The following is a 25,924-nucleotide window of genomic DNA, read 5'->3' as shown; positions in this document are numbered from 1 at the left end:
GAGTATGTCATCCTTGTTAGAAACGGTTGTGCTGATATGTGGGCGTCTGCAGGCTAATGCAAAAATAAATATCAAGTAGTTGTAAAATAAGTAAAGCATTACAGTCCAGAATTTGCAGAGTCATGCACCATTATTAACTTATTTTTCTATTTTTGCTGTCATGAAATTCTAGCCACACACAAGGCCCATTAAGTCAAGACAAAGTTACCTGTCCTAACCAGTTCCATTATTTTTTACCAATTTCCCTCATGTCAGTGAGGCGCCCCAAACCAACACAACACTGACATTTACCCATGATCCCTTGTTGACTGTTAGGGATTCAGAAAGAGCACCCAGAGCTATGAATCAAATGTCAGCCGTGGCGCTGTGGTGGAAGCGTATCAATATCTGATGATGTATGGCTGGCTCTAGGGCCCTTTTGGCCACAGCAGCACCCACAGCCATGATGCAGAGTCTGGTCCACACTTAGTCATCACCAGCAGAGGGAAGGCCTCTGGATAAATGACTCCTTCAGAAGCAAATGGACTCGCCACAATGCAAAAGAAAATACAGCTGCATAAGTTAAACAGTCTTGCTCTCAGTCATCAAACTTGTTCTGCTTCAGACACAAACAAAGGCAGACAAAGGGAGCTGATATTTATTTCCAGTGCGTGCCCTGCTACACTCCATTCAATGGTTCAGCGTTGCTGCGCCGAAGCACGTGATGTTTTTCGTCACTCGAGTCAGCATGTTGTTGTATTTATGTAAATTAGTAAGTTTTGTATTGCTATTAGCAGCACATTGTACCCTTGACAGAACATTATGTTAGACATTGCTTGACAGGGGGGACAGACAAGCCTCTGAAAGCACCAGTGTTTCCCCTCGTCTTCGCCTCTAATCTCCAAGCCAAGAGGAAAAGCGGCGCTTGGCAACAGATGTTCACGGGCACCGTTCAAAGGGTGGCGCTGAGGTTTGAAGTCTCGCTGATTGCCAGGGTCGAGACCACCAAAAAAAGCCACAGCGGTATCTTCAAGAGCAGCAGAGATGGAGGCGCGGCCGCCGCGTCTGGGCTGAGGCCGACACAATCGGCCACCCTTTGGAGGGAGCCATCGCAGTGCTTCAGAGGAGCCATTCCACTCTTTTAAGACATGAAAGCCAATTCTAGAGTCTCCCTTCCCTCTGAAACGTTTTAACGCCGTTGCTGCAGTCTCTCCACCTGTCGAAAAAGCAAACAGTTTTCCTGGATTTATTATTTCTGTGGCTTCGCTCTGTCTGGCATAAAATATTACTGATTCCAGACAGAAAAGCTCTGTTGGGAGATGGAGAATAGAGTTGGACTGATAAATCCGTGAGCTGACACGTCATATCAATATATGACTTTTATTAAAAAAGTCAGTGTCCCACACCTCTGTTACGATAGAGTCCATCTCTGACCACAGCAGGTGAATATTATTTTGCTGTGATTATTTTCTTCTATCAGATATGTGGCTTCAGAGATGCTCCTAGTGGGCGAAGGTCATATTAACAGAGAGTGAAGCCTGCACTGCTCCTCAGCCTGGTTTTTAATCCACATTTGTCTAGATGCTGATTCACAAAGGCATGAAGAGAACGGCCATTTTTGCTGACTTCATCAAGGATCTCCCTCCAGGTTTCCAGCCAGGTGTATTTGTTGCATTTGACATAATCACCCTGCAGCAGGTCAGCTGACATAAATATCCATGCCAGTTTGTTATGTGTCTGAGGCTGTGATTTGCTTTTTCCTTAGCTGAAGAGCTGCATTGAGCTTCTGCACTGATTGGCACTTAGAGCCAAACAAAGGTGCATCAGTGAAATATGCTAGACTGAAATAAATCTGTATTGTCCCTTAAATTTAACAAAAAATAGGTTGTAGATACAAACAGCATCAGGGAGCATTAAGAGGTAGGGCTGTTCGATATGACGATATATCGGATGACGATATGAAAACATCTGTCGTTTCATATTATACGCTATCGTTTCGCGTTACAAAATAAACTGTTTACGGCAATATTTTTTCATCGTTTTGATGGTCACTGTAGTGGCTGTATTAATTTCTTAAAGTTCTCTCTTTCTCTTATATTTAAAATAGCCACACTTTTACGCATTTTAGCAGCAGTGACGGTAAAACCATCACGTGGCTCCGCCGTCTGCATGTATATTTTCGAACTGCATTGTTGCTGATGTCTGATTGTTAGCAGACATTCCAGCATATGATTGCCAAGGTAACCCTCAAATGTATTTACCACTTAGTTGCTTTAACTGCTAAACTCAATTTTTCAGCAAAATTTGCCAGTGGGTATTGCTCCCATCATCACCTGAAGTCTCTGAATTTCAGTGACATTCAAAGGTCTGGAGTCGCCACGTCGCCACTTGACACTTCCCCCAACAAAGTTGAGTATAAAGTTTTCCTCCTGGTGCTCTGAGTCGACGTCACTTCAGTTCTGAAAACAAAGTAAGAGCTGAAGACTTGATACAGATGAAATTTGAATACTTTTCCCAACAGGAACAGCAACATAGTCTAGCTTAGCTTTATAGCATTACGTCACCTGTGGTGTGTAACCAGCGCCTCAAACGGCATTGTTCTGTAAATATACTTCCTATAGTTTGTGCATTTTAGTCCACAGTTAAACGTGGAAGAGAGTAATTTTTTCACCCTCAGTGGTCAGCCTCTTGGCTAGTATCAGAAGAGGAAAGAGCACAAATAAGCTTCAGCTAGCAAAAGAGTATGGAAAGGTCGATGCTAGCAAGCTAGCTAACAGCACCAGGTTTTCATCAAGTACTGACATTGTGGATGTTGTTTGGTGTTTATGTGTAAAAAAAAATTTGCATCTTTAGTATAAAAGTTTATAAATGGTCACATAATGCAGTGGTTTGTGCAAAAGTCTAATGTTGGATCGTTTTTTCTGGGGATTTGAGGTAATGGGACTGTGTCAAACTTCACACATTACGTGAATTAAATGTATCGCGTACTACATGTAGGTTTAATAATGGAAGTATCCGTATTGTGGAATATGACGTCTTATTTGAATACGTTAAAAGCTTTTCAATGCTAGGAAAGGAATCCTGTAATTTTAGCTCCCAACATTTAGCCCTAGTTGTTGTACAGATCTTTCTGATTCATTCTCTCAGTCGAAACACAGCAGCAATTAACCCAGAAGTCTCTTACACATGAAGTCCCTCAGGATTAATAACTATTGATTTTTTTAAGTGACAGTTGCAATTGGTAAGCGCTTAATTGAGATTGTGACTGCAAAGTGTCTCTGGGGCAGTAGACTGTCCACTGCTGCTTCCGTTATTCGTTACTACACACATATAAAACTTGGAGCAAAGAGGTCGCTCTCTCTCCGTCTCTCTCTCCGTCTCTCTGTTAAATCATGGGCAAATTAATGGGAGTTGTGTGAACAGCCCTCGGGGGCCTCTGGAGTGGCTTCCTCCTCCTCCATCCTCCCTTAGTCAACAATGTACTGTAGATGATAGACTCTTGTTAAATCCTCATGGCTGACCCTCTCATTTCCTCCTCCGTCTCCATACAGAATCTTTTCCTCTCTCTCTCCACCCTTCTCTCCATCTCTCTCGGGGGTGGGTCATGTTATCTTTTCACAGGAGTCCCTCTGCTGGCCTTTGGTGCATAATGTATAAAGCCGCTGGTGTGTGTTTTACACTGTGCCTGACATTATTAAGTCGTTTTAGGCATATCGCTGCTTTTATCTCCAGCGTGGAGGTTAATCAGAGGGGATTTATACCGAGACGACTTAGGCGCGCTCCATCTGTTGTCACCGTGAACCTTTTATTTATTTCTTTTTTCTCTTGCTCCCTGTGATCTCCTCTGCCCTGTGCATATTTTAAAGACTAATTCAGGAAGAGCATGTTAACTCGTCTGTGAGCTGTAAGGTGAAACAGAAGTGCCATAAAATATCTGTCAAACACCACAAAGGTCTTTTTGAGGCATTAAGACTCTGAAAATGCGACATAATTGCATGTAAAGTTTTCTTCTGAGGTTTATTACTGTAATCTAACCAAATGAATAAGCGTAATTAATGTAATTAAGCTGTGATGTGAATTATTATATAGAAAGGTTTTAGATTGTGGCAGATGCTAACCCACATTTGCAAGACTTAGGCTTTCGTTTTTTTTATCAGGCACACTCTGCTGCTGTTTATTCATTATTTGTTGCTGCTTATACCTCTCTGCTCACCACATAGGGTAATTTAAATGACAGGAGAGAAACAATTCTCCATGACCATCGCTGAACTGTAAAATCACCACAGACTGCAGTTTTGTTTTGTCAACTTTCACCTGCCCTCTTCCTTCTCTTCATCAGTAATTACTAATAACTGGATACAAAATGAGACGGTGCATGTTCTCCCGCTACCTGTCCACAGTCCAAGGACATGTATGTCAGGTTAACTGGATGGTTAAGTGGAAGATAATGAATAAACTGATACAAAGCGGTTAATATTCATACCAAATTGTGGCATTTCAGGGGCAGAAAGACAAAGATTTATAGGATGAAAAAAAGAAGGAATTTCTTATTTAAAAAATAAATAAATAATATGTTCAGTACATGCACATGCATTATAATCAAGTGTATGTTGAATTTTCTCAAGTCTTGAGTCTGATTTCGTGATTATCCTTTACATAAAGACATTTCTATAAGCTGATGCAGTAAAGGTAACAGCATCATCTCACTCTTTGGTTGCACAGAAGAGGAAATAACTATTTAGAAAGTGCTGGTTTAAAAAAAAACAAAGCTTATTGAGGGACCTGGCAACCATGGTTTCCAGATTACAACCACACAAAACATAGAGCCACAGATGGGCCGAGCCCTGATAGCATCTATGTTGTATCTGGCTGAGCTTGTTTGATCAGATGAAGAGAATTAATATTGATAATGAGTTTCAGAGACAGTCATGCGTAGCATCTGCCCTTGTTGGTTATGATTCAGTAGCTTCAGCTCGATCTGGCTTGAATGCTGGGGTTTCATTTCCCAAATTAATGTTTGGATTTAGGCTTAAGTGCATTAGTAACTTTGAACAGATGTAACCAATCAGGAGACATATGAAGTTTAGCTTTTACCAAAGGTTGGAAAACACTATTTAATTTTATGACAACATGACAAACTTGTTGGGAGTTTGAAGGGTGAACATGTGTATTCAGCTAAATTCAGCTTTATTTATATAGCACTAAATCACAACAACAGGTGCTTGAGGACCTTGTAGATGAGGATATTCTTTTAGAAGCAGGAAAAGCCTTGTTCTGACATGCAGTGTTTTAAAACGATGACAGTGCTTGAAATGCTGTCCAGAAATGACCAAGTGACAAGCTGCTGTAGCTGTGACTCTAAGATGATTCAAGTTCCTGAGTGTCAAAATCGCACAGTTGCTTATTGGTGCTTGGCCTGAGATGGGCGATTGTGTCTCTGCTTGGACTGAAATATATTTTATATTTCCATAGTGGGATTTAGTCTCTGGGGACCAGAAGATGGTGAGATCGTTTTAAGAACATATGAAGATGACCTCCTTGTGGAGCTCAAGGTCATTAGGATTCATCAGGACATTGAATGTTTGTACCAAATTTAATGGCAATCCATCCAGTAGCTGTCAGAATACTTCACTCTGAATATCAGAGGGAGTCAGCAGGATAACTTCCCTGCCTCTGCAAATGTCTGTGTCCATCAAGTATGTTCTTAAAATATATAAATAATTGTTTGATATGTGTGTGTGGTGGTGCTTGGCAGGGTTAACTAAAGTCACTAGGATATAAACCCTAGGGACCATGAGAAACTTTAAAAAATCCCGAAAAGCCAAAAAAAAGACACCGTTCACATCAAACTGTACATCAACTGTACACATTTTCCTCTGGGCAGCAGTGCTGTTAATGCATCTGGATCTAGCATCTAGCCTTCTTTTATCTACAGTGGAACCAGATGGCACTTTCCTAATACATAAAAAATGCTGCAATAGTGTCTCTTTATTAAAAGGCACTTATTCCTGCACAGTGATAAGGTTTATTGTTGTAGTTCAGTAGAAATAAAACAGTTACTCATTGATGCTCTTCGCAGGGTGTGTGCATGATTTCTGCAGAGATCTCTACAACCAATACCTCCCAACCTAGCCAGGTAAATGAAGAGCGCTGTAGGCCAGATCAAATTTGTTGGGGTTTTTTTGGTGGAATGAACTGTCCCTTTAAGACTGGATCCACATGGACATTTGTTTCATCCAGTGATCTGTCGGCATCCAAAGTGGCGGACCATCCAGTGAATCCACAGGCTTACGTTATCGTCCTCAGAGACACGCCGGGTCTGTGGCTAAAAATCCCATTGTACATATATTCTAAGTGGTCGCTTGCCCTTGTCGTGAATTTGGCTGTACAGGAGGGATGGATCGTTACACTGTAACACAGGGATTGATTGCAGCCCCAAGTGGAGAACATCAAAGCCATAATGAAACACTTCTATGTTTAGCATCATTTCTAGAAAGCGGTGCCCTTGTTTTTTTGGATGAGGTTATCATTTTTGTGGTAGCTCATCCTTGACTCTGATCCTTGCCACATGCACCAAGCTCGTCGTCGTGGTTCCCACCTTTTCAAGCCTAATGAGGAATCTCTGCTTGAGCTCTGCTTTGCTGCTGGAAACCTGTGGTGCAGCATTGCATCTTCCCCCTATCTCTCACCCACACCGGGGAAAGACGGAGAGGAGCGCTGTGGCAAAGACAGATCAAATGCACCATCTCTGTCATTCTCTCTCACTCTCTCTGGTGCTCCTTCATCTGCCTTTGTTCTCTCTTGCTAACATCAAGCATGTGGTTTGAAAGGGAAAAAGCCTCTTGTTATGATGACGACGGCCGCATGGTGCAGCCCAGCTGCCTGATCTGACTGACAAGGCCCCGCTGTTCAGGCAGAAAGTTTGACACACACACAAAGTGAAATCTGTTCCATGGGCTGCAGGGCCATCTGGCCATAGCGCAGGAAAAGGTTAGATCTGGTTAGAGGCGAGGTGCAAAAGTGTTTCACAGCGTTCCCCAAATTTTACACAGTTCAAGTCCTGCAGGTTGCACTTTGTCGCTGTCACGTGGCACAACCACATCTCTCACTGTCATCAAAAGGCAAGACAGCAGAGCGACCGCTGAAAGGAGATCTGAGAAGTGACATATGAGTTTTGTTTTGATTTTCCTCTTATGATACAGATCGAGAGGCCAGCAAGAGAAGGAGCAGAAAGATTTAGGAGCGAGAGCGATGCTTTACATCATATGGAGAACAAACAAGAGGGAAATCTGTCTCACCGTGAGAAGTCGGGCTTTTTTGAGAACCTAAAAAGCCCCCAGAGGCAGCGTTTCCGCCAAATGAATAGATATCCATTTTCAAAAGCCTCATGCTCGGCGGCAGGCGAGGGATGGGGAGAAGGGAGGCAGGGCTGATGGTGGAGGCACAGGGTGTGTGGGTGGTGGTGGTGGAGGTGGGCAGGGGGGATATCTAGGCAGAGGGCAGACACTATTAAAACTCAGGAGAATGAATTGTTAAATACCTCTATAAAGAAATATAAGACATGGCCCCATTTTTATGCAGCCTGGGCTGCTCTGCAGGCGGGTGATAAGGTGTGAGGGTGGTGGGTTGAAGTGTGTGTGTGTGTGTGTGTGTGTGTGTGTGTGTGTGTGTGTGTGTGTGTGTGTGTGTGTGTGTGTGTGTTACCCCGAGGGTGGGGTAAAAATCATGCAGTGATGTTCATGGAGGAGTGACACACATGGACACACACACACACACACATCATGGCTGCTTCAGTTTCACCAGATTAACTGAGGATGTGTAGAAACATACGGGCAGCGTTACCGAGGGCCTTAAACACAATCACTGATGAAGCTGGAGTTTCCCGTCAGTATTTCCATTTGGGGGCCGTAGTGCTAAACAATAAATGACACAGTTGAACTTTTTTTTTCCTGTCGCGCACACACAGGCACACACGCCATCGCCCCTGCCAGCACGCGCAGACTTCTAGGTCAAGCAGCAGTGGAGAAAAATTTCCTTTTGACATTTTGTGTTTCTGGCACAATATTGACTTCAGAGGAAAGGCAGCAGGAGGACTGTTGGTGAATTTCCACATTACCTTGGAGGAAGACGCCAAACTGTTTACGTGCACGAACAGACGGGGGGCGGTGAGGGGTGAATGGTTGGATGGACAGATAAAAAATATGACAGCAGTGTATTGAAAATTCTTACCTACAGACCAGAGACCTGCAGATATGCTTCTTACTGTTGTCTCAGTGTCTTTGTTTTGGTTGTGTGACTTAAGAAAGCTGTGATAAATAATCTTTTGACAGTAAGAGTTTAAATGCATTCACGTCAAATGATGTAGCACTACAGGGAGTGCAGAATTATTAGGCAAATGAGTATTTTGTCCACATCATCCTCTTCATGCATGTTGTCTTACTCCAAGCTGTATAGGCTCGAAAGCCTACTACCAATTAAGCATATTAGGTGATGTGCATCTCTGTAATGAGAAGGGGTGTGGTCTAATGACATCAACACCCTATATCAGGTGTGCATAATTATTAGGCAACGTCCTTTCCTTTGGCAAAATGGATCAAAAGAAGGACTTGACAGGCTCAGAAAAGTCAAAAATAGTGAGATATCTTGCAGAGGGATGCAGCAGTCTCAAAATTGCAAAGCTTCTGAAGCGTGATCATCGAACAATCAAGCGTTTCATTCAAAATAGTCAACAGGGTCGCAAGAAGCGTGTGGAAAAACCAAGGCGCAAAATAACTGCCCATGAACTGAGAAAAGTCAAGCGTGCAGCTGCCAAGATGCCACTTGCCACCAGTTTGGCCATATTTCAGAGTTGCAACATCACTGGAGTGCCCAAAAGCACAAGGTGTGCAATACTCAGAGACATGGCCAAAGTAAGAAAGGCTGAAAGACGACCACCACTGAACAAGACACACAAGCTGAAACGTCAAGACTGGGCCAAGAAATATCTCAAGACTGATTTTTCTAAAGTTTTATGGACTGATGAAATGAGAGTGAGTCTTGATGGGCCAGATGGATGGGCCCGTGGCTGGATTGGTAAAGGGCAGAGAGCTCCAGTCCCACTCAGACGCCAGCAAGGTGGAGGTGGAGTACTGGTTTGGGCTGGTATCATCAAAGATGAGCTTGTGGGGCCTTTTCGGGTCGAGGATGGAGTCAAGCTCAACTCCCAGTCCTACTGCCAGTTTCTGGAAGACACCTTCTTCAAGCAGTGGTACAGGAAGAAGTCTGCATCCTTCAAGAAAAACATGATTTTCATGCAGGACAATGCTCCATCACACGCGTCCAAGTACTCCACAGCGTGGCTGGCAAGAAAGGGTATAAAAGAAGAAAAACTAATGACATGGCCTCCTTGTTCACCTGATCTGAACCCCATTGAGAACCTGTGGTTCATCATCAAATGTGAGATTTACAAGGAGGGAAAACAGTACACCTCTCTGAACAGTGTCTGGGAGGCTGTGGTTGCTGCTGCACGCAATGTTGATGGTGAACAGATCAAAACACTGACAGAATCCATGGATGGCAGGCTTTTGAGTGTCCTTGCAAAGAAAGGTGGCTATATTGGTCGCTGATTTGTTTTTGTTTTGTTTTCGAATGTCAGAAATGTATATTTGTGAATGTGGAGATGTTCTATTGGTTTCACTGGTAAAAATAAATAATTGAAATGGGTATATATTTGTTTTTGTTAAGTTGCCTAATAATTATGCACAGTAATAGTCACCTGCACACACAGATATCCCCCTAAAATAGCTAAAACTAAAAACAAACTAAAAACTACTTCCAAAAACATTCAGCTTGAATATTAATGAGTTTTTTGGGTTCATTGAGAACATGGTTGTTGTTCAATAATAACATTATTCCTCAAAAATACAACTTGCCTAATAATTCTGCACTCCCTGTGTATTGCACTGAATTATTACACCGTTATGTTACTGTTTATGCTTTATCTGTAGCATGCTTCTTGTTTCCAACCAAACAGCAGCTAGCTAGTTAGCAGAGGGGTACTTTTATCTTTAGCTGCTAGATTCTAACTGAAGAGACGATTGGTTGCTTGAATGCTGATGTTGTAGTCATGAGGAATATGCACCACAGTTGGTCGTATATCTGGCTACAGTATTTTTACAGGGATCCATGCTAAGAGGAGATGGCGGTTAATTACTTCTTGCTTTAAAATTTGATTTCTAAAAGCAGATTTTTTTTTATGGAAACAAGATAAATAAAGTTGAAATGATTGTGTTTTTCCATGTGTTGTTGTTTTTTCTTTAGCCCATTCAAAAACACCCATAACTGGGCCCTAACTCCCAAACGGATGCTCCCATATCGCCCACATAGACAGCATCAAATCTATTTTGATGTCTCAACATGAACATTTTCAACATTTCACTCTTGATGTTTTGAAGCCAGCTATAAAGCAACTTATCAATCGGTGGTTTTTAGCAAATGAGCATGAAACTTATTAGTTATATTTACATCAGAGGCTCAACGTTTTACCTGAAATGTGTGTCTGAGCCTATAAACTCATAAGGAAAGTCTATACAGAGAACAAGTCCAAGGTAGGACTTAAACAGTCTTTTTAAGTCTTTCCAACCACAACTATCGCCCCCTGGTGGCTATTAAAAGAATGTAGGTTTAGGCACTTTTGCACTGGGTGCACTTTTCAGACCACGTCCATCTTTTGCACTGTCCGTGGCCCTTTTTGATGAGTTTCAAGTTTGATGAATAATATGTTAAATAATCGCGTTCTCAGTTCTGACCAGAATAATTGCTTTAAACAGCAGAGGCAGAACTACATTTTTGTATATAACCACCTACAAATATGTAGAATCACATGTATTTAAGCATGTCAGTGCTTGACTGGTTGCTAGAGGGTTGCCAAATGTTGCTAACTGATGTAGTTACAAACAGGCTTGAGTGCGACTTGGATTTCAGTCAGACCAGACAGAGTCAGAGGTCACTGTTTCTTTCTAATTTTGCTTTAATTTTGCTAATTTCAGCTCCCCCTGATTCGAGCTGATTGTGATATTACGGCAGTAAATTTCATCGTGCGCAGCTGCAGATGTTACTAAATAACCGCCGTTGCTTGTTTTCTCCACCCTCGGGATGCCCGGAGGAATTGCCAAGTAAATTGGTCAGAACTAATGCGGCAAAGACACCAGGTGGGCTGAGCAACACAACAGCCACTACAGCAGTTTCCTGAGGTGCATTCAGAGTGCAGTTTATATCAGTTACCTGAGACAGAGTTTGAATACCAAATTCCCAAACGTAGCTGTAGAGGAGCGGCGCTAACCTTGATGTTGATCCGAAAGCAAGCCAGCCGGTCCTCCTTCTCGCTGTGCGGCAGGCCGATGTTCTCCCTGACCGAGGAGTGAGATCCTTGGCCCCGTTTTTCTGCCACATTAGGCCCACACTAAAGGTGGCACTCAACTCCCCCACTGAGGAATGAGTGTGCGTATATGAGTGTGTGTATGTGTGTGTCAATGTGAGGGAAATGATAGGGGGACACCGTACAGACAGAGGTATGTATTTAGATATTTGATCATATAAACAGAGAAAAGAGAATGCAGGAAGGGAGCTGAGGCCTTTTTTTCTTTTCAGTCGGGTGATGCAGATTAGGTTCATGATTATGCTGTTTCCATGTGGAAATTATAGGTTCTGAATCACAGTCGGCACATCACTGCCCTCTATCACAGACCAACCTGAGAGACAGAGTTAGCAGGAGGAGGAAAAAGGAAGAGAGGAAAGGAATGAAAAAGCAAGGAGGTAAAAAGATGAGACGAGAATGAGGAAAGACGACTCGACAGAGAGAGAGAGTGACAGAGATGAGAGGAGAGAGAGTTAAAGGAGAGGTGGAGGAGGAGGAAGAAGCAGGAGGGAGGGACAAAAAGCTGGGCTGTTTGCCAGGGTCTATTCCACCTTTGCTCTCCGGGCCTTTCCGAGCTGCCACGTTCTCTCACCTCTGTAATGTCATCAATGAAAAGGCCTTTAGGAGGGATGGAGGACTTGACTCTGGGTTCAGAATGTGCCCGACACCAGCTGACGCTGCCAAGCCAAGCAGGATTCTGTTCAAATTAATTGGATGTCACTTTCAGGAGCAAGAACCAAGGCAGGGTTTTTTTTCCCCACAGGTTTTGTTACTGCGTGTAGAATCAGAACATTTTGCAGGACTCGTGGCAGAGCGAGGATGGTTTTCTCTTGGTAATCTTCTACATACTAGGGATTATTTTAACTGTGGAATTTTAATTATAAACTCAGAATAAATTGACAGAAATGTTGCCAAATATTACAAAATTATCATTAAATTTCCTTGTCTTTGGGCAAAAATCTATGTGATTTATATTTTTGCTGGTTTTACTCGACATTTAATGAATAACAACTATCCACACTTTGCTCTAACTTTGTGTTTTTTAAAGGACAACATCCACATTTTATAGAAGGCAAAGCAAATGACTGGGTAACAAAAACAATTGAGGCTCTTTGTGTTCATATGAAATTATATGTTTAGTTAATTTTTCAAGCATATTATTAAAAAAAACAAAGCAACACATTGTTACCAGGTTGTTCTTTATTTCTTTATTGCTGTAGAAACTTGTTATTCTGACATGTGAGATTTATGCTTTTTATTTTACACCCTCTACAGGTCATTCACTACACAACAGGTGTTCCACCCGTTACAGGTATCAAATTTAGACTGTCAGTGTCAGGTTTACTAAACAGGACAAAATAGCTTGTTAGCAGCACCCCCAAATAACGCTCGTAGGTGCGATTATCTTTACGGGCGATTAATAAATTTACACAAATTATGTGTTTGTTAGTTGTTACACATTATTATGTCTTTTGCAAAAGTGGTGGAAGAGTAAACTAAAAACAGAATTTCACTGTCACCGCGTAACATCTAACAGGTTTTAATGGAGTCATTCATTCGTCCCTCCTTTGTAAACTTTGATGGTTTTACAGCAACAGCTGTTAATATTGTTGTACAGTTAATATAGTTATAATTGTAGATATTCGTAACTATGTAACTATATGGTTATAGTTATTCATATTAATGATAAAGTGAAAGAAAAAGACTGAGTGTCCAAGTCCATCTGCTGTGCTGACATAAAAATACATTAGTGAGTATCAGCTGTTTCCTATTAACAACAGCACAAAAGGTTGGATTTTTTTAACAGGGAAACTAATTACTGTTATTCCACACATGCTGCAGGTCACTGAGTAGGGCTGTGCGTATTAAAGGTGCAGACTGTTAGTTTAAAAATGGATTAAAGCTACTTACAGTAAATGTGTCTGTTTAAGACCTTGAAAAATGATCTGAAGCGACTGATAAAATGAAGAAAGTGAAGAAATCTCCTCTATAGCTTTATGCTGTGATGTAGAGCAGCTGTCCTCAACCTTTTTTGCACCACGGACCGGTTTATGTCTGACAATATTTTCACGAACCGGCTTTTAAGGTGTCACGGATAAATACAACAAAATAAAACCAGTACCGGTACCAAAAAAGAAGAAGATTTATTCATAACACACGGGAAAAGACCCAGGGAAACCGAGTTAACGATAAAAATGATTTAAAAAAAAATAACAATAAAAACCGATAAAAACCCTGAAAACCATAAATTTCACCCCTGAGCCTCAACTCTCGCGGTTGGGGAGCGCTGTTGTAGAGAGATGAACTGAAGCTGGGGTATGGCAAAGCTGCTTGTACCAGAGCAAAGCTGTTGTTCTGGTCAGTCTGTATTCCTGTTATTTATGGCCGCAGGCTCTGGATAGCGACCTCAAGAATAAGGCTACGTTCACACTGCAGGCGAAAGCGCATCAAATCCGACTTTTTTGACCCTATGCAACAATATATCCGATCATGGTGTGACAGTGTGAACAGCACAAATCCGATATTTTCAAATCCGACCTGGGTCACTTTCGTATGTGGTCCTGAATCCAATACATATCTGATGTTTCAGAAAGCGACTGCTTTATATATATGTCGCATTAAATCCGTCTTTTACGTCACTGACACAAGACAGATGCCAATTATAAGCGCCCGAGAAGATATCGTGAACGCTTCCTGGCCATCCCGTGTAGATGTCAGTGAAACTGTTGGGAAGACAACGTGAACATTTTATTTGTACTGTATAATCTGTAGATTCTGCAACTATCCTTTGAAGCACCGCTCCTCTAAAACAGCAATAAGGATCATTATTAGGCCATATGCAAATAACAAAATGACTTTATAACTTAAAGCAAAATTGGGAAACGTAAAGTCCGAAACAAGTCTTTATATTAACGGCCATCAGTCAAACAATACTGTTTGGTCTGTGTCTAAACAAAGAGCGCTGTGTGTGACGTCTTCTTTTGTGCATGCGGGTTCACACTAGAGCGCGTTTGCTGTCACATTTTATTTGTAGTGTGAACAAGCAGACATAAAAATCGGATTTGATCAAAAAATCGGAATTGCAGCCTAAGATCCCAGACTAGAGCCACTACTCCTCCACATCAGGAGCCAGCTGAGGTGGTTCAAGTATCTGGGTAGGATGCCTCCTAGGTGAGGTGTTTCCAGCATGTCCTAATGGGAGGAGGACATGCAAACCCAGGACACACTGAAGGGATTACATCTCTCAGCTGACTTGGGAATGGCTTGGTGTCCCCTCATCAGCTGGGGTGGGTGGCTGGGGAGAAGAAGGGCTGCCCTGTAGATCAGACCCGGATAAGCAACAGAAAATGGTTGGATATCTATCAGAATGTGGATGCTACCCTTGCTATGTGTTTGTCCAACATGAAAGAAAGGCCAGAGATGTTATTCTTCTTTTTTAACGACTCTATAATTCTGACCTTCTGCTGCTCGTGTTGTAAACCAAGCAGTTGTGTTGGCTGAAACTCTTGGCAAACGGCCATGATGGAGTCCAGAAGATGCCAGTTTTCTTTTGGACTGGAGGCACAGTCCAAAATGTTGTGCAGTTGTTCCAGTAGATCATCATGAGGGTTGACTGTGTGCAATATTTGGCAGTGCAGACTGTCTAGAGTAATATAAGATGAATTGTAAATGCACTGGCACTTTTCTACTCGAGCACTCAAAGGTCTTTATACAGCATGTCTTATTCGAGTGTCTTCTATCTAACATACACATGTGTTCATACTCCAATGAATGCATCAGAGACCAATTTGGGGTTAGTATCTTGCCTAAGGATACTTAGGATACATGCAGGAGCAGCCAGGGATCCAAGCACCAACCTCTGGATAGGTACAGTACCTCCTTGCACCTTTAAAACTGTCTTGAATTGAAAAAAGAGGCATTTTTGTATACCTGTTTATTCACTTCTGACACATGTAAAACATTATTGTCATAGTCCATGTCCCAAACTGTTTATTTGGTTTTGAGCTGTCTCGTGAAGAGTTTCTTGGCTTTAAAATGTCTTTTGGCATGACAAAGCAAAATATGCCTTATAACTATATTTCAGAGGTGAATCTGGAATGAGGATGTTTACTGATCATTGCCGCTGACCGTAAAACCGAAAACTGGCAGCAATGCCGAGTAACAGTGAAGTGTTAGCCAAGCATCAAGTAAATAGTGGTAGAGGAAATGTGTCTTTTCTTGTCTTCGTTGCCTGTTGTTAAAAATAAGGAGACTCGCCTCAGTTTTGACCTGTCACCCAACCGTTAGCTGAGAACCTCTGTGCTAAGTTATTGACCGTGATGACTTTTCACTGCTCCTTCCTGTTCTACTCGCCGAAAAAGCTTCGGGCTGACACTGGTGTCAAAGCACCAATATGCCCGTGTCCATACATACACACCCACACGCCACCCACCGCAACACAAGCTGTGAGCACCTCCACCGCCAGTTCCTACTGTGAGAGTATTTCACAGCCTTGACGAGGGCTATAATGTGCAATATGCTCATTCATTTGCTCTCCTCGCCTTTTTTTCTGTTTGCCCTTAATCTCTCTGCTCCTCTCTCACTCTGTACGTCTGTTACTGTGGCATCTGTTGATGTCCTTTTAGCCACTGCGGGCTTCAATCTGTCCAAAAGGCCCACTCCACTGCCACTCTGTTGCCATCTTCCAGTGATCCGTTTGCGCTCTACAGTTGGCGTGGAGACTGCTTGGAGACTAAGCCCTTAATTACTACTCGAGTAAAGAGCATTAAAAATTCCAAAGGGTGCGAAAACCGTGCCCATGTCTCGGCAAACATCTGGTGAACAGTGTGGATTTAGTGGATGTCTGATGAGAAGTGTTGAGTCGGAGGTGGAGGGGTAAATGTACATAGAGAGCACAGTTTTATTTCATACTTTGCATTTTATCTCCAGTAAATCAGCATGTGTAATGTCGGTCAGACCGAGAAGCAAAAACAGCAAGTTTTTAGAGGCGCTCCAAATGGCAGATGGTGGAGGAAATGAGAACTGAAAAATGGTGTCCAGCACGATCGTGCACTCCAGTGAAGTCAGACAGGAAACAATGGGGTCTGGGACAAGTGGCTTTTATTTTGGGATATGCTGGCAGAAACGATAATGAGTACATGACAGCATATAGCCAACTCTTCTGCTGTTAAAGTTAATGGCTGCTCAATGAAAACTTTACATTTGCATCACAATTGCAACACTGCTTTGTCAGATCATGTAAGCGGGAAGGTTAAGTAGGGAAGAGGTTAACAAAATGTGCATGTTGTGTCTCTTTAACAACCAGACGAGGATATACAGATTAAATGCATCATCTAAGATCTAAAACACTCATGGCTATCAGGTATCATTGATTTAATAATACTGTGTGTAGAGCTTTCCAGCTGAAACCTTTCAATAATAATCAAGTTGCTGTGTGCTACTGTTGGAAATCTTTTTTTTATACCGATGCCTCGAGCATTTCGATGATCTCTATGCACTCATAGCTAAACAGGTAAGTTGGCTTTTAGGATAATCTCCCTAAACCTCACTCTGTTTACCTGAACAGGTTAACCAAGTGCAGCAAATTTAAACCCGGGTAGTCGGTCTCCACAGATTGTGTCCAGTAGAAATTAAGGGAGCGATTGTGTTTTTCAGGACTTTGCTGATTCAATATTCCACTTGGTGAGGGAGAAGTACCGGTCGCTGGTGGGCGGCTGCAGTCCTGTGCACGCTCGGCACAAATCCCTGGCAGGCATCGTAATGACCCGAGGTATGGCAAATTTCATTGACTTTTATATATCACTTTGAATTATTGAAGTGGTGCAATATAAATTGAGACAGTAAGGTGGGGGGGGGGAGTGAGTGAGTGAGTGAAGGAGGGAGAACAAGGAAGAGATGGGGAAGGGACTGTCTGTAGGTTGAGAAAGAAATGACAAACTGAGGGTGGGAAGAGGGAGAAAGTTTCCACTCCATGCTGTACCTTGCACCCTTACATGAGAGTATACCTTCCTGATGAATTATTGACTGCTTAGAATCTCTGAGGAGAATGAGACATGGTAGTGAGTGTCAGTCATCCTCACTGCATACTGGACTTTCAGTGCTCATGGAGCTTTGACAGGAGTTCCAGATGTCACAGTGGGAATTTTAACTAGATCACCTTAATCTGAAACCTGACGGAGTGACTCAGTGAAGGAACAGTAAGTAGGAGGAGGCTTCAATCTGCTTTTCTCCTAAAGTGTGAAACAATGAGTTCCATTTCTAGACATTTACATGACTACATCATTGTCTTACAGGAGTGCTGTTTGTTGTAGTCGATCGGGGCCTCCCACACACAGACGTGTGTTATTTCTGCTTCAGCATATTCCACACGCACTCCACATCACTTATAATAATTCTATAGAGTTGCATGGCACACATCCACGCCAGGATGATCTCGCATTAAGTTTATACGAAGTAAGCTGTCAGGTTTCTAAATCTGTTTTTTATAAGCAGGGGTGCACAAAAGTGGTTCGCAGGTGCGCATTCGCTGTCAAAATAAAAGATGCTCACCACATTAGAAGTTGCAACGCGCGTTTGCGTACATAAGATTCTCTGGAGGAGGACAGACATTTGTTTAGAACTTAAAGATGTCGAAGAAGCAAGCTCCTTTAAGCAATTACTTTGGTGTTCCTCCACCTCCAAAGAAATGTCAGAAGAAGTCCGAACCGCAAAAGAAGCGCGTGTTCTCGGAAAAGTGGTTGCAGGAAGTGAGCTGGCTTCAAACAAATGATGAACGCACAGAGATGTGGTGCAGAATATGCCGTGAAAATCCCACTCTAGCGGACAAAAACACTGCCTTTTATATGTACGCAAACGCACGTTGCAACTTCATATCTGGCGCATGTCTTTTATTTTAACAGCAAATGCGCACCTGCGGACCACTTATGTGCACCCCTGTTTATAAGAGAAACTATAACTGCGTTACATAAATGTAAGGTTAATCGCACCAAAGACCTTTGTCTTGAACGTTCCTAGCTGTTATCTGATGGTGTGCATTTCTGCTGTTAGCTTGTGTGTCATTGTCTGTTACTGAAAATTGTTGTTGGGATATGCTAGCTTTAGCTGTTAGCTGTTGCTGTTAAGGCCCCATTTCATTTATGCTAACCTTGTTAGCATTATTCTTACAAGGTTAGTATTCTCCTGAACAGTAGGTGTCTCCACTCAGACTAAACCTCCACATCCTCCACACAGGAGGAGAAGTCGTTAAAACCCGTCAAAACTCAGCAGCAGCACAACAACTACCACCTGTGGCTTGTGACCAATGTTCCCTCTAAGCTGCGTTCGTGCGTACTGCTGGCACGGTCTCTGCGCAGAAAAAATCTGCGTTGCGCACAAAAAAAAGTTCTAACCTGAATTGAAATTAAAGTAAATACGTTAACAATTCTGTTTTGCAGTGTTAGTCAGTAAGTGACTGGCTGCTCCAGTGTGGGATTAGAACGATGCCACTTTATCCCATAGTCCAGCCAATCACGTGATTCACATTCACGCATATGCGCAGCTAATCCACGTCGTTGACAGGCTATGACAGCGTCCTTATGTGCCAACACCGGTGTTTTAGCTAGCAAAGCGGCGTGGCTGATGTGGAGTGAAGCCACGTTAATGACAATGTGGACAACCATTGGAGATGTGAGCAGGACAGACGGAACAATTGACGGAAAAAGTGTGGACTTCATACCAGTTCTTAAATTGTGTTGATAGGCCACGTAAAACCAGATTTGTGATAAAAAAATATATGCAGTGTTTGTTTTTCTTCCTCAATACTGTCGTTGTTTATATTTACTGCGGGGAGAAACGGTAAAAACAGCGTTTTATAAGAAAAAAACGCTCGAAAGCACTCTCCGCCTGTGAGCAAAGATGAAACCAAAACACCCCCCACCCTTTCCCATTGGTCGAAAAATGTACCATGTCGACCAATCAAAACATGGCATTTAGTTGTTAAGAAACGGGAGGAAGTTATAGGAGTGACGGCGTGTTTTGAGATGTGAGAGATTTGCGACGTTTAGCGCAAATCTTGTGTAGTTAGTGTGTAGTGTAGTCAATAGTTTTGTTGTGTGTGTCAGAACAATGAAGCGACTGCTGAGTGTTACAGGTGTTACAGCAGTGACACATCTCCTGTTGTCAGGCCTGCAGGTATCAGGCTGTTGTTCTCCTTTATCTCATAGTGGACAGAAATTATTTTTTGGAGTGGCACAAATAATTTGTGCGGCATCAAATTTGATGCAGAACAGCTGATTGTTCTGTAAATAGTTTGAAATGTTTATTTAAAAAACGCCTCGGCTGCATTTTTAGGTAAGCAGCTGCAAAAAACTGTTTGTTGTTTGCAAAACTCAGTAACTTTTTTGAAGAAGTAACTATATAATTAATTGCCCAACATTGGTCTTTATATACTGTATTTTGCAGACAGAGAGTTACAGGACTCTCCCAGACCACAGACTCAGACTCATAATACAGGTCAGAGCTTTATAAAAGAAAAAAAAAAAAGAAAGTTGTGTTTTCAAAATTGGAGTTCGAGTTATTTTTACTTCCAGTAGTGTTAACATACTACACAGGTCACGAACAAGATTTATTTAAATTTTCACTGTAAGTGGGCTAAAGCAGTTAATTAAAAGTAGTCTAACATAAATGCTGTAATTTGATTATTTTAATAAACCATGTAACTTGGATGGATTCGATGCTGGCGTGACCACAGTGCACACGTCTGCTGTTGCTCACAGTGGTCCAAGGGACCGCTCAGGGAGTTTGTGTGTTCGCTCAGACACATGAAAAATTAGAGGGAACATTGCTTTTGACCACAGATGTGATGTAAATTTAATGTCAGTAGCTAGCTGGCCAGCTAGCTAGGTAGCTAGCTGGTGTTTTTTCAGTCAGACAGGAGATTTTGAAACACCAGGGAAGCTGACCAGTTTATCACTGAGACCTTTTGTTCATTGGTACCCTAGAAAGACCTCACAATAGATAAGATGAAGGCTGAAAGGCTTTTGGTTAGCTTTTTTCTGCACACAGGACAGTGTCTGTACAGCTAACCTTTTCATCCGTTATCATTCCAAACACACACACAAGATCGTTAAACAACCTTTGTGTAACAATTCAATTTAAACTTTGTTAACCTTTTTTATTTAAAGGTGGAAAATTCTGAATTTCCATTATACAGTCTGAGAGCAGGGTAAGACAACCTAACCCAGGGGTCGGCAACCTTTCTGATGGAGAGTGCCATTTAAAATTTCCTCAGAAGTCAGTGTGCCATATGATTGCATTAGCAAAAGATTTAATAACGCTCTATATGAACAGTTACACAATATATAGAACCACTTTATAGAATTATATTTGTTTGCAGATGTAGGCAGCTATCAGTGAATAGTTATCAGCTATTTTGAAACAAAAAAAGACACTTTTTATCCATAACAAGAACAGCAAATGAACTGTACAACAGAAAATACAAATGCTATTTATGGTCTCCTCACAACAATGATAAGCAAAATAAACTGGGCCAATATGGCATATCTGTTAATACAGAGATACACATGTTAATGGGATCTCTGGTCTCCCATTCAGAAACACATGTCTCCAAGTGTCCAGCATTCAGAGGGCTACCTGAGGACTCATGTGAGAGAAAATCTGCTCACACAGATATGTAAAGCCAAATACAGTTCATAAACAGTTCATAACTTCCCTTCAACTCATTCATGTCACCTAAAAGGTAAACCTGTTTCTCCATCACCTGTTCAGCTCTGATGATTCAGTAAGGACATCTCCTGGTTTCATCTTCATGTTTCCCTCTCACCAGGTATACAAACTGACATCCTGACCAGCAGCATTACAGCTGTGGCTCCAGCAAACCTCAGCTGACACTAGAAATTAATATTAAATAAATTCTAACAACAGCTGATCAAGCTTAAATGTGCTGCTGTTGTTTAGTGCGACATCCGCCGGTTTCCTCTTTCTGGCGCAAAGTGGGCGATAAACAAACAAGAGAGAAAAGCCAATCAGCTGATCATTGATGAGTTTCATGATTAAAGTAGCAACAGGAGAGGGAGGGGGGAGAATGAGAGAAGAAGAGGCAGCTGTGCAGCGTAACGACAGAATAAATCCACCTTTGTTTCTTTTTCCATTCTAGCTGAAGTACGGACAAACTGCGTGCGTCCCTTCTCAGCTCAACACGAAACGCATAATATTTTCTCTGAATACGAGACGATTCTGTCTTTTTACGGGACGGTTGGCAACTCTACTAACCTTATGAATAAAAAGTTCACTATCAGTAACATCATAGCACCCACCCAGCTGTATAGAAACTCCGTCATGCTAGCTCACGCAGTGACTGTGAAAAGTCAGCACAACGAAAATAAACTCCACCTAAACTTGGTTTATATCTGACCCAGATAGACTGCAGGTCATAACTTCTTACCTGAAGTTCAGTTCACCTGACACTCAGACCGGCGGCTGCCTCGGGTCTCTCCTCGTCCTGCCTCCCCTCTCCCTCATCCACCTGCTGGCCTCCACCACTTGTTAATTTTACTGAATCTGTGGAAGCTCCGCCATAGCCACCACCAAACAACTGAGTTATTTTTACACATCAGCCAGCATCTGGCCAATCCACCACCTTTCATTGTTTATACCGTTACAAAAATAAAAATCATCGGCCCATCAAGCAAATGCCCGGTATGACCGATGGCCAGTCCAGCTATGGTCGTGCCATCAGTTAACCCTTCGCGTGCCAACAGGGTTGCCGACCTCTGACCTAACCTAACCTGTAACAGACTCTGTTTTCTGTTTTGTTTTGGGGTGTTTTTTATCATTTAAAGATAAAAAAATCATAAAAAAAAGTAATGGATCAATTATTAACTTTAAAAAAAAAAGAATGAGCCAAATTTTGACATATTTTCTTCACATATCAGTAAATAAAACAATAACCTCCACCCCAAGAAATGAAAGGCACACGTAAATTGAGATAAATAACTTATGCAGCAATGCTATGTGAGAAGATATATAGTAAAAGTCATGGTACGAAACACAGGGCCTTCGCTCTCTCTGGTATCTACTGTAATATAAAAAATGACCACACACACACACAGACACACACAGGTGTCTTATCTGGCTCTGTGGCTGCAGGCTGTGGGGGTGCAGGGGTCAGCGAGAAGGGATTGGTATCTCAACTGTCTTTGGAGTGCAGCAGCTCATCAGTTTAGACTAAAGTGAGGCCGGCGCTCGTCCTGACCTAATCCAAACCCTCTCCTCTCCCTCCCAGTAATTGCTTCTGTTTGTTTATTAATAGCACACATTATCTTCAAAGATCCAGACATAGGGCTGCCGAGTATTCGCAGTAAGGCGGCGGCGGCAGCAGTGTGGTGGCCAGAATCCGTGCAGTCAGACACCAAACTTGACAGGAACACTGGGGAGTCCTGTTCTGCACCCCGCCCTCCTTTTCTGCCACTCTCCATGTCTCCGTGGCTTTTGCCTCGAGAATATTAATGAAGGTCCGTCTTTTAACCATAGACAGAGAGCGAACCCTCCTCCCCCGCCCTTGCAGGAGTCCCACCGAGACATTTGAGCTTCAACCTGAGTGAGATTAGCCTCACCACCAGGCTGAGAGTTGTGAGACGACTACCAAAGTAAAGTGCCAGAACGCATCGTCAGAAAGTGTGGAAAATCTCATTTGAATCAATCTGAATCGCATCAGCTGTCTGGTGATGGTAAACAGTGCTCATAGAAAGATGCTAAAAAAGAAGCACACCCTTTTCCTCCTTTCTTCTTTCTTCAAATTTGTTTGTTGGGATGGAGTGAGAAAGCCGTCCTCCGAGGCTTACCCCAGGGACCGAGAGAAGAGACGATAACAAAGGGTTTCAAGCAAGTTAATTACAAGTGTAAGTTAAGCTATGGTTCGAAGTCTCCGCATCCATTTTCAAATAAGGATTTCTCTACTCCTAATCTGGTTTTATGGATGTTGCAAATTTTAACATTTAACAATCAAGTCCGACAACAGAGCAGAGATGCACGCGGGATTTGTTGCGGCAGCGAGAATTTGAGAGCTCCAGCAGCATTCCACAAAGACAGCCTTATATGTTGAGAGCGATTTCCTGTTAAAGCTAATAAAGATTCAACAGGGTGCGTTCTCTACTCTTGCCAAGTTGTGTGTGTGCGTGTTTTTTCCTTTTCCTCTCCCCTGCTGCTGAGCATTTTCAGAGATTTGCTGCGATTCAGACGACACGGTTTGGATGACATTCAGCGTAATCACCCAACATCTTGTGATGAAAGAACACATGATAGATAGGATTCATGAAGCACAACCTAAATGGCATATAAATGAGTTGACTAAAAGTTGACCTTGAGAGCTTAGTCTGCTTCAGAAAAAAATGTTTTAACGTCTGCGTTATGGTGCTCAGAGATAATGGGTGGCTTATTAAGAAACATTTTCCCTGTTTTATAACCATAGAGAATAAAGGGATTCTGATAATCGCTTTCCAGTGTCTTTGAGTTGCAGCTGGCATGTATAATAATGGATCATTGCAAAGTTCACGGTCATGTCACTCCCTGTGGTTTCTTATAGTTATTGCCTGTAAAGTATCCTCAGCAATTGTGCTCACTTTTCACTTCAAACATGTAATAGCTTTCTTTGTTGAAGTCTTATATTTCCGGGAATAATTCACAGCAGCTCGCTGACAGTCGGTTTAGGTTTCAGCAGGTTTATTTAGGAACTCCAGCAGACGAGTATTCAGATCCTGTACTCCAAAAATAACACTACAGCACTTTACAAACCCTCTGTTACAGAGAAACTGAAGTTTTTCCTTTAAATGTTTTAATTGAACTAAAAGTACAGATTGATTTTTGATACTTTCTGTTGATGACAAAGTTTTCATTATATTTCATTGTCACTTTTGCTTACTTGCATTTCTTACAAAGCGATTATTGATTAGTCGACTCTCTAGGATAAGAACATTTTTCCACTGAAATCAACTTGGCTTTACTTTAATCCATTCATCCAACAAGAAATCTGCTCAGTCATTGTAGGGGAGAATAAACCAGTATAGGGACAGTATTTAAATCACCACATTTCTGTACGTACTTCCTTAAACTACCTATTAAGTGTGCAATAAACACTCCTGATTACTGGTTTATCAAAAAGCACTGGCCTCAGACCAGAACTTGCATTAGGATTGGGACAAGGTGTAATAAGAACATTTCTTTTACAAATAAATTAGTTAGAACAGTTTGGAAGAGCCATTTATTTTAGCTGCAGGATATCAGCAAATTAGCTTCTTAATTCATTAAACTATCATATTAACGTTTAAATAAGGGTTAATCTGGCCTCGATGGTTCATCGGTTAGAGTGAAAGCACAAACTTTAAAACTCTCTGTTGCGCAATTAGAGGTGTTGATGCAATGTAAAAGATTTTTAGATTTCAAATTAGATGATAGCATTTTAAATTCTGGGAATGGCTGCAATAAATCATGTCCTGCTTTAACACCTGTTTCAAGCTAACTTACAAAGTTAACATCATACTACTTTAAATGAGATTGAATGGTCTTAATTATTAGTTTTAAAAGGATTATTGAGGTCAAAGATGAAACAGGAAGTAGGGTCATTTTCCTATTGTCGTTTTGCACATTGGACATTGATTTTGCTACACTTGCCCAGTTTAAAAGAATTAAGAATTAAAATGATCTGAATATTGTGAATTGAAAGAAGGACTATTCATTAAACTAAGTGCCTAAAAATGTTTAAACTGGATGCATAAAAGACAACCTGACAAAGAATGAATGACAGCAGACCACATAAATACGCACAACATTGATTAGGAAGTGGAAACACACGGGGAACACAGCTGATGCAAATTAACATGACGCCACATGGGAAGCAAAACTAAACACACTGAACACGGAACTTTCAAAATAAAACAGAAAACATGGAGACATAAACTGGGAAGAGACACATGCACAGAAACACAGACACAAAGAGGACAAAGACATACTGAAACACACAAGGGGGCGAGGGAGACTAACACCGGGGACATTACACACTTGCACACTGAAGACACGACACTATAACTAACATAGTGGGGAAAACAGACATGGGAGGAACCTAAACAGACAAGAACTAAATAGGGAAACAGAACTCAATATCAACAGAACTGACTGAAGCCTAAAGTATACAAACAAGAACGTCATAATTCAAAAAGGCATGAAACTCAAAATGCTGGAAGAAAAGAAACAGCCCATGACAGAACCAGTGTAACAGATGTGAGGAGGAAGTCAGAACGTTTAACTCATTCAATGTACTTTTAAAATAAAAGTTTTCAAATCAGGTGGTTAACACATTTAAAAGTGGAGTGTGATTGAATTTTTAGTTTTTGTCTTTATTTTATTTATCTTTAATTATTTTCTTTGGTAGAAGAACTTTTCGTTGACCCGATTTCAACGGCTTCTACTCCTGAACCAGCGCTGATGTGGGCGTTTGTCTGTATCGTTTAGGAGAATACTGCAGGGGGTAATCATACCATCAGAGCTGTGTACTTTTAA

The 25,924-nt window shown here is 41.8% G+C and overlaps 1 protein-coding gene across 2 annotated transcripts in view; it reads left to right on the top strand.

The window, feature by feature from the left end:
• adarb2 (adenosine deaminase RNA specific B2 (inactive)) overlaps positions 1-25,924 on the top strand; it is a 232,409-nt gene that overhangs the window by 163,038 nt on the left and 43,447 nt on the right. For both annotated transcript variants that reach the window (XM_080864184.1, XM_080864183.1), the window contains one exon: positions 17,030-17,144. In XM_080864184.1, the coding sequence (XP_080720310.1) occupies positions 17,030-17,144 (115 nt within the window). The remainder of the gene's footprint in view (positions 1-17,029; positions 17,145-25,924) is intronic.

Source organism: Rhamphochromis sp. 'chilingali', assembly GCF_963969265.1.
Source record: "Rhamphochromis sp. 'chilingali' genome assembly, chromosome: 18".
Taxonomy (NCBI): domain Eukaryota; kingdom Metazoa; phylum Chordata; class Actinopteri; order Cichliformes; family Cichlidae; genus Rhamphochromis; species Rhamphochromis sp. 'chilingali'.
Note: the sequence above shows the minus strand (reverse complement) of the source record. Positions and strands in the feature narration are given on the sequence as shown.